Here is an 18,364-nt window from a genome sequence, read left to right as displayed (position 1 = left end):
GTTTTACACAGAAGAAGAAGAAAAAAAAATGGTTTCTCTATTTTATCTTCCAGGTCTAAGGTTAAATATCGCCTTTTCAGGGATGCCCCCTCTAGCAAGCTTATCTATGATTGCCCTGTTCTTCATAAAATTTTATAGCACATGCCATATTTTGAAATAATACATTTGTTTACTTATCATTGGTATATCTTCCCTAATAGACTGTAAATCCATGAAGGCAAGGGTCAGTTCACTACTGTTTATGTAGCACCTAGCACAGTATGTGGCATGTAGAATAAGCTCAGGTAATAATATTTGTTGAGTAAACAAATGAATTTATCTCTCTCACCTATGGTTGAGGCAAGCCTTATGGAAGTCTTAATTGTTCCTTTTATCCTGTCCTAAACTTGGTATCTAAGCCCAAGGATTAAAGTTCCAGGGAAACAGATTTTAGCTCAGCAAAAGCTACCAATTAGAGAGCTTCAGAAATGGAATGAGCTATTCTGTGGGGTACTGAGCTCTTTGCCAAGAGGTTGCCAAGGTACATAGGATCCCTCTGCTTTAGATAGAAGTTCGACCTTGACAACCTCTCAGTGTCTCCTATGACTTCCAACTCTAGGTTCTGCAGTTCTTTCCAGTTGTTTGATTTTGAGTTAGGTTAAAATAAAGTGCATATAGAAACTCATTAGGAAGTAACCTAAGTCATCTAATGAGACTTAGAAAATTGATTATTCAGGCATGCATGCCTTTTTATAATTATTTGATACATATGAATCCTACTGAGTTCACCATTTGCCGCAAGTCCATATATCTGCATCTCAACGAAGACTAAAAGTAGAGTTTAAAACAATTTGTGTAGCACTTCACAGTTTTAAACACATACACACACACACACACACACACACTTTCATGTAATTACTATATCAAGTCTGTGAGGAAAATGATGCATGAGCTCATACAGAGTAAGTGGCTTATCCAAACTCATACTTGTGACTGCTAGAACCGTCAGGTCGCGAAGTCCCAAATCAGTGATCTTGTCACTCTAACATGCCCCGTTACTTTTTGACTCCAGAATTATCCTCCCTTTAGGTTTAGCTATATTTCCTCATCTTGGATGGAGAATATCTTTCTTCCAAATTTCACTGGGAAAAGGCCAAATGGAATTTAAAAACCTGTTTTTTTCTTTCATAGGTATCAAAAATCTATTTTATTGATTATCAGAGACATTATAAGTATCTAACATGAACTAACTGCAACACAACAGTGATTAGTTTAAATAATACATCTTGTTAGCTTTTATAATTAAGGATCAACAGTTATTAAATGTGATTTTTCATGTAGTCTGATGAAAAAAGATTTCAATTCACAATAGCAATTTTCTTAATTCAAGACCCGAAAAAGGAATATTTTCCTCTGTAATGTTTAGTAAAGCAATGAGAATAAGATGGGAATTTATCATAGGTTAAATGGCAAGGGAGAAAAGATCCAACAACATTTTATTTTTAGCTAGTAGTTGCTTCTCAAAGGTCACAGAGGGCAGTGGTCTACTGATTAAAGACAAAGTAAAATACACAATTTTGGGACTTCCCTGGCGGTCCAGTGGTTGAGACTTTGCCTTCCAGTGCCTGGGGTGCGGGTTCGATCCCTGGTCGGGGAGCTGGGATCCCACATGGCTTGCGGTCAAAGGGCCAAAGCATAAAACAGAAGCAATATTGTAACAAATTCAATAAAGACTTTAAAAAAATGGTCCACATCAAAAAAAAAATCTTGAAAAAGTAAAATACACAATTTCATCCTGTCCTAGAGTTTGAAAGGACCTTTGAGACCATCTAGTTCAATTTCATTTTTTTCTTAATTGACACAATAGCTTTGAGATTCTATCTGTTATAAGTACCTCTTCTTGATGGAGTTCATCTTTCCATGAAATGCCTTCAACTTTCAATGAAAATCATGATCACATGTATCTTTCATGTATCTTCTGGCATGACAATTACATATTGAAAACTTCTGCATTTCTACAGTTCAAACATGCATTCTCCTGTATGTATATTCACGTGCAGTACCTCTGGCACAGGGTGGTCTTCCTTAACCAGTCTTCAGCTACAAAAGACACGAATGAGTAAATCTTGGAAAAGGGATAACATCTTTGATATTGTCAATTCCCAAGATGCACTGCAGATAGCGTTCAAATCCCATCCCAAAACCTCCATGTGGCACAGATCCAAATCGACGGAGGTCCAGATACCTAATTTTGAAAAACAGAGAATCATTACCTATAAGTGCTTCATTTAAGATCAGATGTTATGACAGAATTTTATGTTTCAAAAGTTTTTTGCAATCATTTGTTATCGTCACATCACTGTGGTAGACCAGTCTTTTCACAGAGAAGTTAAAGTGATCTGTCCAAGATTACCCAGACAAACAGCAGCACATCCTGTCATGCATTCATGGCCTTTGGTCACTTGATCCTTATTCTTTTAAGTTTGTTAGGTGCTTATATACAGAAAACTTGTCTCAAGAGGCTACAGGAAAATTTCTCATAACTTATTTTTCTTTAAATATATTCGTCTTCTATGTCTTGGTATATCTACGATAATGTTCTTTTTTTTCCTTACCAAAATCATATTGTTTAATATACAGAGAAGGGTGACGAGTTCTGCCTGATGTATTACAAAAAGAGACCCCCTACTAGACTAGACTGTAAGCTACATCAAGGGCAGGAACTGCATCTTAGCCAACCTTTATCTCCAGTGACTGTCTGGGAATAGATGCTTACTATATGATGATTTATTGTTTGAAGGCATAAAAATATACTCTTGAGCACTGGAGTGAGGAAGAACTTTGACTTCTCTGCTTTAAGCCTAGTAGAAGATGTCCAGAGTCATTTTTCTGAAAGGCTACACAGCCACTGAAGCCCATCCATGCACATTCTATTCCCACATAAGACTACATGCTAGAAAATGGTATGCTCATGATTCAAACTCAGATTCCAATACACCAGCCTGGGATAAAGTTATTTTAGGAAAGGAAGAGAAGGAGGAAGACTCTATAACTATTTTTATTGTCATTTAATGGTGGGAATCCTTGAATTACACAATATTGATTAAAATAAGTTTATAGTTTCTTGAATGATTTGTAAAATATACAAAAATACAGCATAAAACTTAAGCACCACAGCTGGTAGTCATATGGCTCCTCAAGGATAAAGACTATAACCTTTTTCCCCACTATTAATAACAATGACTACATGTATTGGTATTTTAGGCAATTAAGATTAAGTACTTCTCTTTCTAAAATAAAACACAAATTGCAACTAGGTGAGTTACAACCAAGTGAGAGATCAGTAAGACAGGAGTTAGTATTTAAGAACTATCAGGAATAATGGAAGGAACACAGTCTTGAGTAATTGAAATGTTTGGTAGCTGAATTAACTTTAAGTTCATAAGGCATGGGGGCAGAATACACTTTGATTTAGTGAGAAAATGAGATGAAGGGCATGTCAAACCACCTGCCACAAACACCTGCAGGATCTGAGCCGGCTGCTAGAAGTCCAGTATCTAGCTTTAGCTGGCTTTACATTTCTCATACATCGATGTCAAAACACTGGCATAAATGCCTGGAAACTGAATTCAGAAGAGGGATTACATCTTTGCCATTTTTCTTGCCTTTGCTTTGACAGAGGGAAAAATCTACTTCTAAAAACAAGTTTTCAAAAGAATCTTTGTTTGATTGTTGTTATATTGATTCTAGGGTAGCCACATTATAGAAGAGATGGTACAAAAATTGTGGAACTAGTTACAGATTATTTGCATGTGGCATGTAGAAACAGGAAGTGAGAAAATTCTTAGACACCTGGGGTGGCTATTCACAGTGTGGTAGAACACTAGCAGAGATCACAGACTTGGAGATTTTTAAGGTCCTTTCTACCTTAAAATGCTATGATTATCATATAAAAGGAAGCAGATTCCAACTGTTAAAAAAATAAAATTCAAGTGAGTAGATTTTTAAGATCTTAATTGGCTTTATTCAGTGATTCATGAATCAGGCAGTATCCCATCTAGCAATAGAAAAGAGCTCCGAAGAGCTCTACAGAATGATTATAGGCAGAAGGGGGTAGGACAAGGAAATTACTAGCAAAGAGTGGGTGGTTTCAGGCAAGGTCGCCTTCCTTTAGGAGATGGCAGGGGTCTATCAGGCAGATTACCTCACCAGTGTTGACCAGGTAATTTTAGATTCCCTGGTTCAAGATTCCACTCCTGGGAGATGTCAAAACTATAATTAAGTTAGGTATTAAGTCTCAGTTTGGTGATGTGAGCTTAGCACAAGTGACTCCATTTTGAGCCTGCTGTCTCTTTATTAACAAAATAATAAATATTTATATTTGGAGATGTTAGGAGTTTGAAAACTTTAGTTGGGAAAGAGTAGTACTGAAATGATTAATAAAGACGAGAAAAGGTCTAAACCAATAATTAAGATTTATATATAACTAGTTTTTATACACTATGAATATTACCTTGTAGACAGAAAGAAACTGAGGTAAAATGCATAAGCTTGACAATCAGGCTCATCTACCTAATAGCAAGACTCAGAACAAAAGAAGGAAAGGGGGACGGAAACTAAACTAAGCTTCTACTCTGTGTAGATACTTAACCTGTACTGTTTCCTTTCATCCTAACAATAACCCTGTGAAGTAGATATTATCATTCCATTTTATGGCCAAGAAAACCAAGACTCAAGAAAGATTAAATATGCCAAAGTTCATTACTGATAAATAATGAAGCAATCTAGGGCCATTACTTGAACCCAATTTTAGGCTTTTTTGTATCTCTGAAATCTAGCTCCTTCATTACGAAAAGGCAAGTGTGTAATTTAACCTTTCCTTCTCCTGAGGACAGCAAAAGAATTAATAATATTGTTGATATTATTATACTAAGATCCTGAAAGAGTCTTATTACACAAATATAAATAAATAAATAATTTGTATATACTGAAAAGTACTTGAAGAAAGGGTCTGCAGAAAGAACACCAGAACAACTTAGGAATGCAGACAGATGATCTTCCCTAAGCAGCTTAGATTTCTACAGTTGGTGGAGACCTCAGGGACCACTTAGCTCAAGCTCCTAATTTCACACATAGAGAAAATGAAGCATAATGGTTAGGAACAAAGTCCCAGCTCTATGCTTCTAACTGTGTGCTCCTGCTTAAGTTACTTAACATCTCCAGGCCTCAGGCCTGGAGGGAAAATAAAAAGAGAATAAGAATAGCACCTTACTAGCAGGGTGTTGTGATGATTACACGAGACAATATACATCAAAATTTTAACACAGTTATCTGGCACACAATAGGTAATAAATAAATGCCAGACATTATTATTACTACTTTTCAAAGACTCAAAGGGAGTAAATAATCTGAGAACCTGTTCATTGTTTTAACACTCTTCTATAGCACCCTGGAAATACAAGTGAAAACTATTTAACACTCAGACCCACAGCTAGAATAAGAGTCATCAGGGGTCACATTCTCACCATTGGTAGGCTTCTGTCAGTCCTGACCTGTAAAAGGAAAACAACAAAATTATTTCAGAGAATGGCAATAAGATAAATATACTAACCACCGAACATTTATCCTGGGTTGTGCGCATAGTGCTCTTATAAAGAAGTACACACCAAAACCTGTGCTCTTAAATAACATGCAACACAGTTAAGAAGCTGAGCCTTTATTAGGTGGTAAGAAAGGTAAGATAACCAATAGTAAGAAAACCAATAGTCCAAGGTATTATCAAATAATAAATGCTATAGAAGGAAAGTATGGTCCAGAGCCCAAAAGAAGGGCTTCAATTTGAGATATATTTATCATCCTGTGACATAAGAAAAGTACTATTACTACTATATAGGGTTGCTGAAAGGCACACACAGACAAGTGATGCACAGACACAATTTTCCTTCCACAATATTAAAACAATAATATAGATTCTGAGGCTGCCTTCATAATATGGCTGCAAATTGGTTTTTGCCAATTTGAGAAATGTTAATAAAACTTAAAGCTCTTAGTACTCATGAAATTTAATTTCAGCCCTTAAAAGTGTTTGGGACCACTGTGTACCTCAAAGTGATCAAGATTATGAAAAATTCAAATACACAAAAATATGAAAAACATGAACAGAAGTCACAGACAGATCTCTGAGATAGGTAAACACATATATCCACTTCATTAGGAAAGACAAATTTGGATATTATCAGATATTAGGTAAACATTTAATGTTATGAGGAAAGGTTTCCTGAAGGAAGGAAGCAAGCAAAGAAAACAGAACAATTAATCTTTCAACAGATGAAGTTCCTTGCCATGTGTGATTTTTATTGTGCTTTAAAAAAAAAACAGAAAATCTTCAAATTCTTTCCACCTAAGGAGTTTTACCATCACTTCAATTCCACGATTTTTCCAGGACTTCTTAACACTATAGTAATACTAAGGAGTTAATAGTCTATGTGATAAAAGAGTCCTCTCAGAACATATTTATCCCCTTTCTTCTGGACCCTAACCAAATAGAGCAGTTCAAATAACTGGGATTACAAAACCACGTTTTAGTCAACAGATTCATAGGTTCGGATCTCGGAAAATCAACAACTTTTTAAGCATTTCTCCATTAGGAAAAGAAGGCCTTACAAATGGCTAATTTAACAAACATGTCAAACAATCATGACTTTTCCAGGTTACTATGAAACTCAGTATTATCTGGAGAGAAAGATTAAGCCTTCAACATGGGAAAGTCATTTTTTAAAACAGTCTGGCACAGTAAAAGTGGAAACCATGGAAAACAGAGGTTTATAACCTTGGTTAGTTTAGGAAGTCATTGTGGTTTGTTGGCAGACCATGCACATACAGGAGTGGTAGTTCGATTAGAAACATGATTCCCTCCTCCTCATCTCCAAAACATTTTCTGGTTGTTTATGGATACATTTCCCAGGTCTCAAACAGTGAGTTAAAATACAGTTATTCAAATACCTAATCAAAATGCTTACATAGTAGAAAACCTGAGGAAGGGAAAACTGCTTATTCTAAATGCTAGCTTAGTGGATATTTTTAGTTTCTTTCTCCCTGCATCTTTATCCTTTCCCTGGTTCAGAGCCTGTCCTTATGCCCTGTAGGAGTCTGCCAATCATAATTTAGAGTTAGACACACACACACACACACACACACACACACACACACACACACACACAGAGAAAAGTGAAGAACAAACTTTAAGGGGGAAAATTTTCCTTTTCTATCATTAATTTTTTTAAAAATTTATTTAATTAATTAATTTATTTGGCAGTGTTGGGTCTTCGTTGCTGCGCGTGGGCTTTCCCCAGTTGCGGCGAGCAAGGGTTACTCCTTGTTGTGGTGCGCAGGCTTCTCTTTGTGGTGGCTTCTCTCGTTGAGCAGCATGGGCTCTAGGTGCGTGGGCTTCAGTAATTGTGGCACACAGACTGTAGAGCACAGGCTCAGTAGTTGTGTCACATGGGCTTAGCTGCTCTGTGGCATGTGGGATCTTCCCGGACCAGGGCTCGAACCTGTGTCCCCTGCATTGGCAGGCGGATTCTTAACCACTGCACCAGCAGGGAAACCCCTCTATCATTAACTTTTAAAAAAGCTATTTCCATAGGGAGAGATACATACAAATAGTGGCAAAAAATCATTGTGTTTCATATAATAGTTCTAGTCTTTCAGAAAGAGAAGCTCAGAGAGGTTAAGTAACAACTTGCTCAAGGTCACACAGAATCTGAGATCCAGGTCTGTCAGGAGCTACGGCCCATGCGCTATTCTCTGTTAGTTTGCCATGACTGCCTTTGAGTGCCCCATCCCCAATTTCTGAATTCTGTTTCTTCTAGGTCTCACCAATACCTGGCCAATCGCTGCTCTAAGAAATGGTACCGTTCTTCTCTGAGGCTTCCCCCAAAGAGTTCTCCAACTCCAGGAACCAGAAGATCAACAGCAGCAACCTAAAAAGGAAAAAAACTCATAAACAACATTCCGTTTTCAGAGCATTCCAACAACTGTCAGCTTCTTCTGAAGCAAGTGGAACGTTTAACATTTTGACAACTGGCTATTTAACTGCTTACCAGAATCTTATTTATGTTACCTGTTCATGTTCCCTGTTTTAATACCAAATGTTTAATATTATCTTTAGAATACAAAATGCAGGTGGACAGTTTCCCCTCTGGTACCATTTACGCAGTATACTTAACAAAAATGTGTTTTCTGCACAAATGTGATACAAATGTTAATTATAAAAATGTGGGAAGTATTAAAAATTATGAAAATATTAAAAAAACACCTATTAGCATGCAGAAGCAATTACATGTTGGCATATTTTCTTTCAGGTTTTTCTTCTTATATGCTTAACGAGTATAGCAGAGATCAAATTACATATAAAATTTACCATTCTAATTGTCTTAGCTAATATTATACAATAAATAGTTTTCCTATGTCAGTAAAAATACTTTGCATACTTAATGTTTTAACAGCTTCACAGTTTATTGTTTAGAAGTACCAGAGTTTATTTAACTGCTTTCCTTTTGTTGAACATTTAGGGGTGTGTGTGTGTGTGTGAGAGTGTGTGTCTTTTATAAATAATGTGGCATTGAAGTTTTTCTTTAATTTGAAGTATGTTAGGACATGTAAAATATGTTCTGATCATTAATCAAATTAAAACAAAGAGATACCACTTTGGAGTTATCAAAATGGTGAAGATAAACAACATAAACAATATGGATTAGAGAATGCATAGACCAATACTCTCGTACATCTGATACAACCTTTCTGGTGAGCAACTTGGCAAAAGATAATCAAAGCCTTAAAAATGCAATATGCTTCGACTCAGCAATAGGAGTTCTAGGAACTAGTTCTAACAAAATAATCAGAGATGCAAAAAAAAAAAAAAAAAGATCAACGCACAGGATGTTATTTGTATTTTCTTATTTTCTGCAATAAAGGTGTGTTACACTTTCGTAATAAAACAACAAAAATTTTTTAATAGGGGAAAATGGTAGCTTGATGTTTTAATTTGTATTTCTTCACTTACTTGTAATATTTACTTTTTTGAGAATGTTTATTTGCTGTCTATATTATTTTGTAACTTAGCAATTCTTTCTTTGGGGTGGGGGGAACAAAGGGGGACCAGGCAGACATTTTTAGGGCCAAGAATCTGAAGGCACAAAACTCAGATTTATTTTACAAATGAAAAATCAGGAACCCATAAAACACATTTAATAACACATAAAACACAAGCTTTAAATGTCGCATTATATTATAAACTCTTTTCTTAAACTTTGCCTTACTTTACTATTAAGCCATTCTCCTGTTTTCTGATTTCAGAATTTTTGACTGATATATAGTTTATAATTAATTAAGATTAATAAAGAATGTAATAATTTAAGAATGTGTGCCAAATGCTATATAATCCTCAGTACTATCATTAAAGAGAAAACACGAGACATGATTTTCATCAATCAGCTGAATCAAAGTGAGAGCAAATGGAAATTTACTAATGCTTTCTACTTTTACAGAATCTCCTACCACTCAATAAGCTTGTGAGGAGTAAGTGTACAAACATGCCTTTTTCACACTACCACTGCTGGTTGACTACATTTTAGTAATTCTTCTATGAACTTGGAAGACCTAAAATGAACAGGCAAGTATTTTAGAATGTGGATTTGGTGACTCCGACAGGATAGTAGGTAATGAAACATACAGCTTTGGCTAGGTAAACAACAGAGCTTTACTAATGTGAAGAGCAAATTCTCATAGGCTATACAATTAATAGAGTTGGACTCCAATCAGGACCCTGCAGTTACCCCTTCTTTTCTCAGAGAAAGCAGAAGATCAAGGGAGTTTTTATGGCCATAGAAGGACAGGTATCATTATTTACTAGTATCCTGCTTTTAGACATGGCTAAAATATGCTAGGAGCTAAGAGACACATGATGAAAAATTTGTTCTTAACGTCAATCCAGAGTTTTAAATTTAGAGTTACAGGCAATCAGGGTTGGAAGAGAACAGACAACCAAGTGGCTCTCAGGCCTTTGCTTGAAAATATTTAAGCAAATATTTAATATAATTACACTAATTGTTTACTAATATTTAATGTACTATATTAATATTAATAAACTTAACAAATATTTAATAAAAATATTTAAGGGAACCAATACCCCTGAAATACAGCATTCCATCCTTGTGTAGCTCTGTCAGAAAGGACAGGTATATTCAAAATCTATCATTTCAAAGTTTTTGAAGTAAGGGCAACTCCAAGGTACAAAGGTGTACAGAGATTGATTCCGGTACTGCAAGTACATGCAAAGCTTTAAGAGCCAGAACTAAAAAAGTCCACTGCCTCAAAAGAAAACAAAATGCTGAGGAATCAGCTATTATGGAAGAATAAGAAGTAGGTAGTCCAGCAGAGGCTGGTGGTCAGTGATGAGGAATTGAGGCAAGCCTTGATGCATCAAACAAGAGATCCATTTCTTGCTTGGTCCTGCTGCTAACACAGCTAAAACAAGCAAAAACCCTTTTGGGATCTTAGCATTTTTTGCAGGTCTAAATTATGTCAGCTGTGGACCTTAGGTTTTCTTAATGCTATTTTTAGAGGAGTGTAAGACTCATATTTATCTTTGATTACAAACCTCCTTTGTATTAATATTTGATTTCCCTCTATCTCCCAACAGTTATACTCCCCTAGTTATGACAACCAAAAAAGTCTCCAGACGTTGCTGAATGTCTCCTGGGTGGGGGTAAGGGGAACAAAATAACCCCTGATTGAGAAACACTGCTTTACATCAATGAACTGGCTTTGTAAAACCTATGCTGCATGTCCATCCTGGCTTGAAACGATAAAAAAGCCTCTTTCTGAGGTATTGCTGATCTTGTGGCCGATGGGAAAAAAGAGCATGATGAGAATGTAGTAAAAGCATTTGTCCAGAAGTAATGTATGTAGGTCATGTTTGCTCCCAATTCTTTGGCCAATGTAAGCCACATGCAAGTCACGAAGCTCATGTCAGTGGGGCAGCAAAAATACCCCTGTCCCCGCCTCCCAAGGGCGGAGCGGCAATCATTTATGTATAATAAAACAATTTACCAGGTAGCTTTTCCCCCCACCTACTTGGGCTCTTCCACTTCCACTTTCCCAACCAATTTCTCATTGTTAATTAGAATTCAGGTCAGAATAACAGTTCCCCTATTTCCTTCCTCTGTACTCTGGGAAAGGAACTTATCAGTAGGAAAGAACTTACCAAATAGTCTATTTTAGTTGAATAAAAAGTTTAGAAGATCAAGTCCCATATCACTACTAATTTTGTGACATGCAGAAGGAAGACATCCTCATCTATGTCCTTTCTTTGTCTGGATGGTCTGAAAATTCACACTCTCAGGCAGGAGAATTTCCTGTATGTCCTCCTGACATGGAGAGTAAAGTTGCTTCCCCTCCTAGGAGCTGTGTACCTTTTAAGTAAGGCATTCCTCTTAATGCCTCATCAATGTTCCATGACTACAGGGTACTATTTCTTTTTTATCAAGGACAGATTTATCTCTTGGTGAAGAAAGGCCCACAAAGGCCTTCTTCTCCTCTCTTCCTACATATAACCTTCTTCTCTTTTCTGTTACTTTAGGTTTCCCTTCAACAATATCAGATCTGTTTACGTCCTGCTTTCCTTTTATAATGAGATCTTCCAATCCACTTAGAGATTCTGCACATTTTCTGAGAACCTATAGTATAGTAAAGTATTCCTCAAATATAAGTAATGACATTTACATTAGTAGACACAGAGCGGCACTTTCTTCTGATATGATATAAAAAAATACTGCATTCCCTAAAGATCACTATAACAATCCCCTCAATTTCCACACTTCTTAGTTAAGGCTGAGATTCCAGATAGGATTCTTCTATCTGTGTCTCCACCTGGTAACTACTGGGCTAATTACTACAGAAACTGCCTGGTTCTCCAGGGCTCTAGGGGAGGTAAAAGGCACATACAGATATAATACAAATCATGACATAGGGGTGAACAAAGTACAAAATGTGGAGCGACTCACACAAATTTCTTAAGAAGTAATGAGAAAAACTTGGTTGTGTGTTTGCCAAGTGACGGGTGGTAAGGCAGTTAGAGTGCAAAAGGTTGAAAACAAGCAAGTTGCCCAGATCATTAGCAGGTGATTAGTTTGCTAGGATGCAGGTCTGTGGTTTACAGGAGTCTAAAGCTAGCTTAAAGAGCCAGGGGCTGAGCAATCCCGCCCTTGATGAGGAAGTGAGAATCCACAGGCTGCACAGGGAAATGTCCTCTTAATTCAAAGCTGACCAAATTTCACCTAAAATTTCCACTGTGTTCCTGTGCATCTTTGGGAGACTTGAAATAAATAGAAGGACTTCAGTTCTGCTGTCCTCTCACTCTCCTACACAGTTCTCAATGAAGGCTACATATATATATATATATATATATATATATATATATATATATATATATATATTTTTTTTTTTTTTTTTTTTTTTTTTTTAAGGCTACAAATATTTTTACTACACCCTTTGCTAACTTCTTTAGTCTTAAAACTTATTCCACTTTGGGCACATCTTCTAGGGCAGAATGCTGTCTGGCACATCTTCCTCCACTGTGTATGAGATTTGATTTTGCTTAAGTCACACAGCTACAGCAGCATGCTGCCTAGAAATAGTGTGTGTTGGTATTTAAGCTGAACAGCCCTGGTCTCTATTTATGACACTCCCTTTTGACTCCTACTCTTTGATTCCAATCAGTGTACTGAAAAGAAAACTCAGCCCTTGAATTAAAAAATGAACAGGCTAGATAGGAACAAGGCCTTTAATATATAACCTCTTCTATGCTAACTTCAAAGAGAGGGGAAAAAAGTTTAATGTCCCATCTTCTGCTACCTCTCTTCCTACCTGTTTTTAAATATTGATGAAAACCAGAAACCGAATACTTTCCTATTCAGTTTCTCACAGGTGCTACCACCAATGGAGCAATATTATGTACCATTATCAAAGGAAGAAGACTGTTCCACAAATCACAGGAAATAAATTTGTGGTTTAAGCCTCTATGAGCTTTTGCTCTAACTGTTGATACAGATAGTATCTGGCCCCTAAAAACAATGAGGTGCAGCTAGGAAAGAGAGCCTTCCAGATGTGACAGTGTGAAGATGCAGATGGGCTACATGTAGCAAGGAATGAAAATGGCCTTTGGATAGTAAAATGGCTAGTATGGGAGCATTTTAGATGGACTGAAATGCATACTTTCTACTTCAACATAAATTCCCAGGATAGTCATTAGTCCTAGATATGGGCAAAATTGGAAACTCCCTTCATCACTATTTCTGTTGGTTTGAGGCTCAAGTTATTTTGATGCAGGTCGGTTAATTAGCCCCAAGCTCAGGGAAATTCATTAGATACCCCTTGGTTGAGTACTCTTCCTTCCAAATTGACTTCGCAATATGTACTTTACTGAGTGCCCACTAATGTTTTAATTTTTATGATTTACTAAGTAATACTGATAAAATTTTAAAAATTAGAACATTACCCGGTGATCTTGGCATCCTATCAGGGACTGTTGGGCAGTCACTTTTCCTAATCACACATGGCTTCTCTGTGAAGCCAATACCCTAACTGAATATTTGCCACCTGCCTTAGGAGGACTTATGCAGGACCCAAATTCAGGGGCATATGGCATTTTGCATGTTTGCTTAGATGCATTTTATTTAGGCCCATGATCTGTCCCCTTCAAATGATCAGATATGTTTGGTAATTTACAAGTTATTCTTATATATCCAAATGAGCAAAGACTTAGGCTACCTGGGATCAGAGAATTTTAGAGCTGGTTAGTACACTGTAGGTCATTTAATCCAATTCTCTGATTTTATGGAAGGAGAAACTGAGGCTCAGAGATTGGAGAAACTTGCCTAAGGCCATAAAAATAACTAGTAAGAGGTGGCTTTCAAACCTGGCACTAGTAACTTCTTAGTCCAGTGTACTTTTCACTATTACATACTGCATACCATTATTAATATTATTATTTTTTGGAGGGGGTGAGGGAAAGAAAGAAAGAAAAAGAAACTATAGCTGTAAAAATATACCATATTACTATTCATTACCTCTGGCCAAATGTTACAAGCATAGGTTACACATTCCCCTATACTTCTCTCTTGATTTCCTAAAGAAGGCAACTCTGAAACACACCTGTTTTAATTTTTTAAGATTGAATTGCACCCTTTGCAGAAACTCTGCAACCCTACTCATAACCTGTTATTGCACCCCTACTAAAAGAAACACAGAATTTAGTTAGCTGACCCAAAGCCTGTTCATTCACCACTGGAAAAAATAAAGTAGGGATGGAAGCAGACACTTTATATTAATATAGGTGGGTTGAAAAGAAATCTAGGTTGCTAATGAATCAATGTTGTATATAGTTTAAGTAAGTTATATTTTAATAATTTAGCTCTCAGAAGCTATAAGCTATAGCACCGCATAAATTACAAAAGTACACTAAAGTTTATTATAATGCCTTCAGGTTTCAGGCTGTGAGACCACATTATTAAAGAGACTTGGGACTTCCCTGGTGGCGCAGTGGTTAAGAATCCATCTGCCAATGCAGGGGACACGGGTTCGAGCCCTGGTCCAGGAAGATCCCACATGCCGCGGAGCAACTAAGCCCATGCGCCACAACTACTGAGCCTGCGCTCTAGAGCCCGTGAGCCACAACTACTGAGCCCGTGTGCCGTAACGACTGAAGCCTGTGCGCCTAGAGCCTGTGCTCCACAACAAGAGAAGCCACCGCAATGAGAAGCCCGCGCACCACAACGAAGAGTAGCCCCCGCTCGCCGCAACTAGAGGAAGCCCGCGCGCAGCAACGAAGGCTCAACACAGCCAAAAATAAATAAATAAATAAAATAAATAAATTAAAAAAAAAATAGAGAGACTTGTCATAATGAAGGCCTCCCGGTACTTCTGAAGGTACCATCTGTGACTGCGGTCTAGGAGAGAACTGCCTTTTAAGGAATCTTACGTAATGGCACGTTATGATGTGGCATCCCCTGCCCCAACACACACACATTTTAATGTTACTGGGCTTTAACACAATAAAGATTTATAAAATTTAGAAGGAAAGGGGACTTCACACTTATTGACTACCTACCACCCCAAACACTAGGCTGTGTACTTTTCATATATTATTAACTATGGGTTAATTCAATCCCCATAATCCTGGAAAATACTATCACCTCATTTTTACAGATGGGAAAATAAGACTCAAAGAAATTAGGTGGTTTATCTAAGATCACATAGTTTATAACACAAAGACCTGAGACCTGAAACCAAGAGTGCCTGATTCTAAAGCCCCTGGACTTTCCTATATGCCATGTTGCCATCACTCAAAAAAATTTGAGTAAAAGCTGCTCTTTAGCTTCCCAGGAACTTCCTTAGTAAATCACGTCACTTTCTCACTACTTCTCCACTATGTGTCTAAAACTGTGTTGGGCTCGATTCATCCACTCACCTACACATCACCAAATAGATATCAGGTGCCTGCTATGTCCCAGGCATTATGCTAGGCACTAGGATACACTGATAAGTGAAAAAAAGGTCCTCAAGACTATTCGGGGTCTTTTCTGTTTCCATACAAATTGTGAAATGTTTTATTCTAGTTCTGTGAAAAATGCCATTGGTAGTTTGATAGGGATTGCATTGAATCTGTAGACTGCTTTGGGTATTAGAGTCATTTTCACAATGTTGATTCTTCTAATCCAAGAACATGGTATATCTTTCCATCTGTTTGCATCATCTTTAATTTCTTTCATCAGTGACTTATAGTTTTCTGCGTACAGGTCTTTTGTCTCCTTAGGTAGGTTTATTCCTAGGGATTTTATTCTTTTTGTTGCAGTGGTAAATGGGAGTGTTTCCTTAACTTCTCTTTCAGATTTTTCCATCATTAGTGTATAGGAATACAAGAGACTTCTGTGCATTAATTTTGTATCCTGCTACTTTACCAAATTCATTGATTAGCTCTAGTAGTTTTCTGGTAGAGTCTTTAGGATTCTCTATGTATAGTATCATGTCATCTGCAAACAGTGACAGCTTTACTTCTTCTTTTCCGATTTGGATTCCTTTTATTTCTTTTCTTCTCTGATTGCTGTGGCTAAAACTTCCAAAACTATGTTGAATAATAGTGGTGAGAGTGGGCAACCTTGTCTTGTTCCTGATCTTAGTGGAAATGGTTTCAGTTTTTCACCACTGAGGACGATGTTTGTTGTGGGTTTGTCATATATGGCCTTTATTATGTTGAGGTAAGTTCCCTCTATGCCTACTTTCTGGAGGGTTTTTATCAAACATGGGTGTTGAATTTTGTCGAAAGCTTTCTCTGCATCTATTGAGATGATCATATGGTTTTTCTCCTTCAATCTGTTAATACGGTGTATCACATTGATTGATTTGCATATATTGAAGAATCCTTGCATTCCTGGGATACACCCCACTTGATCATGGTGTATGATTCTTTTAATGTGTTGTTGGATTCTGTTTGCTAGTATTTTGTTGAGGATTTTTGCATCTATGTTCATCAGTGATATTGGCCTGTAGTTTTCTTTCTTTGTGACATCTTTGTCTGGTTTTGGTATCAGGGTGATGGTGGCCTCGTAGAATGAGTTTGGGAGTGTTCCTCCCTCTGCTATATTGTGGAAGAGTTTGAGAAGGATAGGTGTTAGCTCTTCTCTAAATGTTTGAGAGAATTCGCCTGTGAAGCCATCTGGTCCTGGGCTTTTGTTTGTTGGAAGATTTTTAATCACAGTCTCAATTTCAGTGCTTGTGATTGGTCTGTTTATATTTTCTATTTCTTCCTGGTTCAGTCTCGGAAGGTTGTGTGTTTCTAAGAATTTGTCCAGTTCTTCCAGGTTGTCCATTTTATTGGCATATAGTTGCCTGTAGCAATCTCTCATGATCCTTTGTATTTCTTTTTTTTAAATTTTTTTTTTTAAATTTCTTTATTATTTCTTTATTATTTATTTTTGGCTGTGTTGGGTCTTCGTTTCTGTGCGAGGGCTTTCTCTAGTTGCAGCGAGCTGGAGCCACTCTTCATCGCGGTGCGCGGGCCTCTCACTATCGCGGCCTCTCTTGTTGCGGAGCACAGGCTCCAGACGCGCAGGCTCAGTAGTTGTGGCGCACGGGCCTAGTCGCTCCGCGGCATGTGGGATCTTCCCAGACCAGGGCTCGAACCCGTGTCCCTTGCATTGGCAGGCGGACTCTCAACCACTGCGCCACCAGGGAAGCCCCGATCCTTTGTATTTCTGCAGTGTCAGTTGTTACTTCTCCTTTTTCATTTCTAATTCTATTGATTTGAGTCTTCTCCCTTTTTCTCTTGATGAGTCTGGCTAGTGGGTTATCAATTTTGTTTATCTTCTCAAAGAACCAGCTTTTAGTTTTATTGATCTTTGCTATCGTTTCCTTCATTTCTTTTTCATTTATTTCTGATCTGATCTTTATGATTTCTTTCCTTCTGCTAACTTTGGGGTTTTTTTGTTCTTCTTTCTCTAATTGCTTTAGGTGCAAGGTTAGGTTGTTTATTTGAGATGTTTCCTGTTTCTTAAGGTAGGATTGTATTGCTATAAACTTCCCTCTTAGAACTGCTTTAAGCAGAGTATTTTTAAGGAGTGCAAAACTGAATGACTGAAAGGTGTTCTACTTCGGGAAGTTATGAGAGGAATACATGGTGTGTGTGTGCTGGGGAAGGGAGGTGAAGTGGGGTAGGGTGGAGTGATAAAAAAGCCAAGAGATACAGACACAGGCCTCTATTTTGTGATGTAGGCTCAATGCTGAATTATCTAAGATTGGATAATCTACGCCCTAGTCACTCTCATTTTTTTGCTGCTAACCTGTGGGCCTATTCATTTCTCATAATCGATTATACCAGAGGGTTGGTAGGGAAAAGAGGAAGTAAGAATCATAAATCAATTGTGTTGCTCATTGGTTTTGGATAATGCTGGTGTGAAAGGTGGGGATGTGTAGAATCGGTGGCTAAAATGTAATTTTATATCTGTGATTTTGAGGCAGAGTGATAGAGTGGAAGAGAACACAGACTTCAGAGCCAGAGGGAATCAGGTTCTAATATGAACTCTGTCACTTACCAGCCATGTAGCCTTGGGAAATTAATTGGTCTCTTTGCACCCCAGTTTTCTACATGTAAAATGGGAGAAACAATGAGTTTCTTGTCAAGGCTGTTTTGAGACTTAGAGATGAGATGAGAGTGTTTACCTCATACTAACTGGCGGCTAATATTGTTGTTGTTGTTGTTGTTGTTGTTGTTTTTCGGCCGTGCCGTGTGCCATGTGGGATCTTAGTTTCCTGACCTGGGGTTGAACCC

General features: G+C 37.4%; 1 protein-coding gene across 4 annotated transcripts in view; it reads right to left on the bottom strand.

The window, feature by feature from the left end:
• The window catches only part of NARS2 (asparaginyl-tRNA synthetase 2, mitochondrial), a 143,510-nt gene that overhangs the window by 4,869 nt on the left and 120,277 nt on the right, over positions 1–18,364 (bottom strand). For 3 of the 4 annotated variants that reach the window (XM_059930710.1, XM_059930711.1, XM_059930712.1), the window contains 3 exons: positions 7,864–7,961; positions 5,505–5,531; positions 1,459–2,224 (listed from right to left, as the gene is read on the bottom strand). In XM_059930710.1, coding sequence (XP_059786693.1) covers positions 2,080–2,224; positions 5,505–5,531; positions 7,864–7,961 — 270 coding nt within the window. In that variant the 3' untranslated portion in view covers positions 1,459–2,079. Of the gene's footprint in view, positions 1–1,458; positions 2,225–5,504; positions 5,532–7,863; positions 7,962–18,364 lie in introns of those variants that run through there. The other variant, XR_009504603.1, reaches the window with a different exon arrangement.

The sequence above is a fragment of the Balaenoptera ricei genome, chromosome 8, assembly GCF_028023285.1.
Source record: "Balaenoptera ricei isolate mBalRic1 chromosome 8, mBalRic1.hap2, whole genome shotgun sequence".
Lineage (NCBI taxonomy): Eukaryota > Metazoa > Chordata > Mammalia > Artiodactyla > Balaenopteridae > Balaenoptera > Balaenoptera ricei.
The sequence above is the reverse complement of the archived record's forward strand: the minus strand, read 5'-3'. Positions and strand labels throughout refer to the sequence as shown.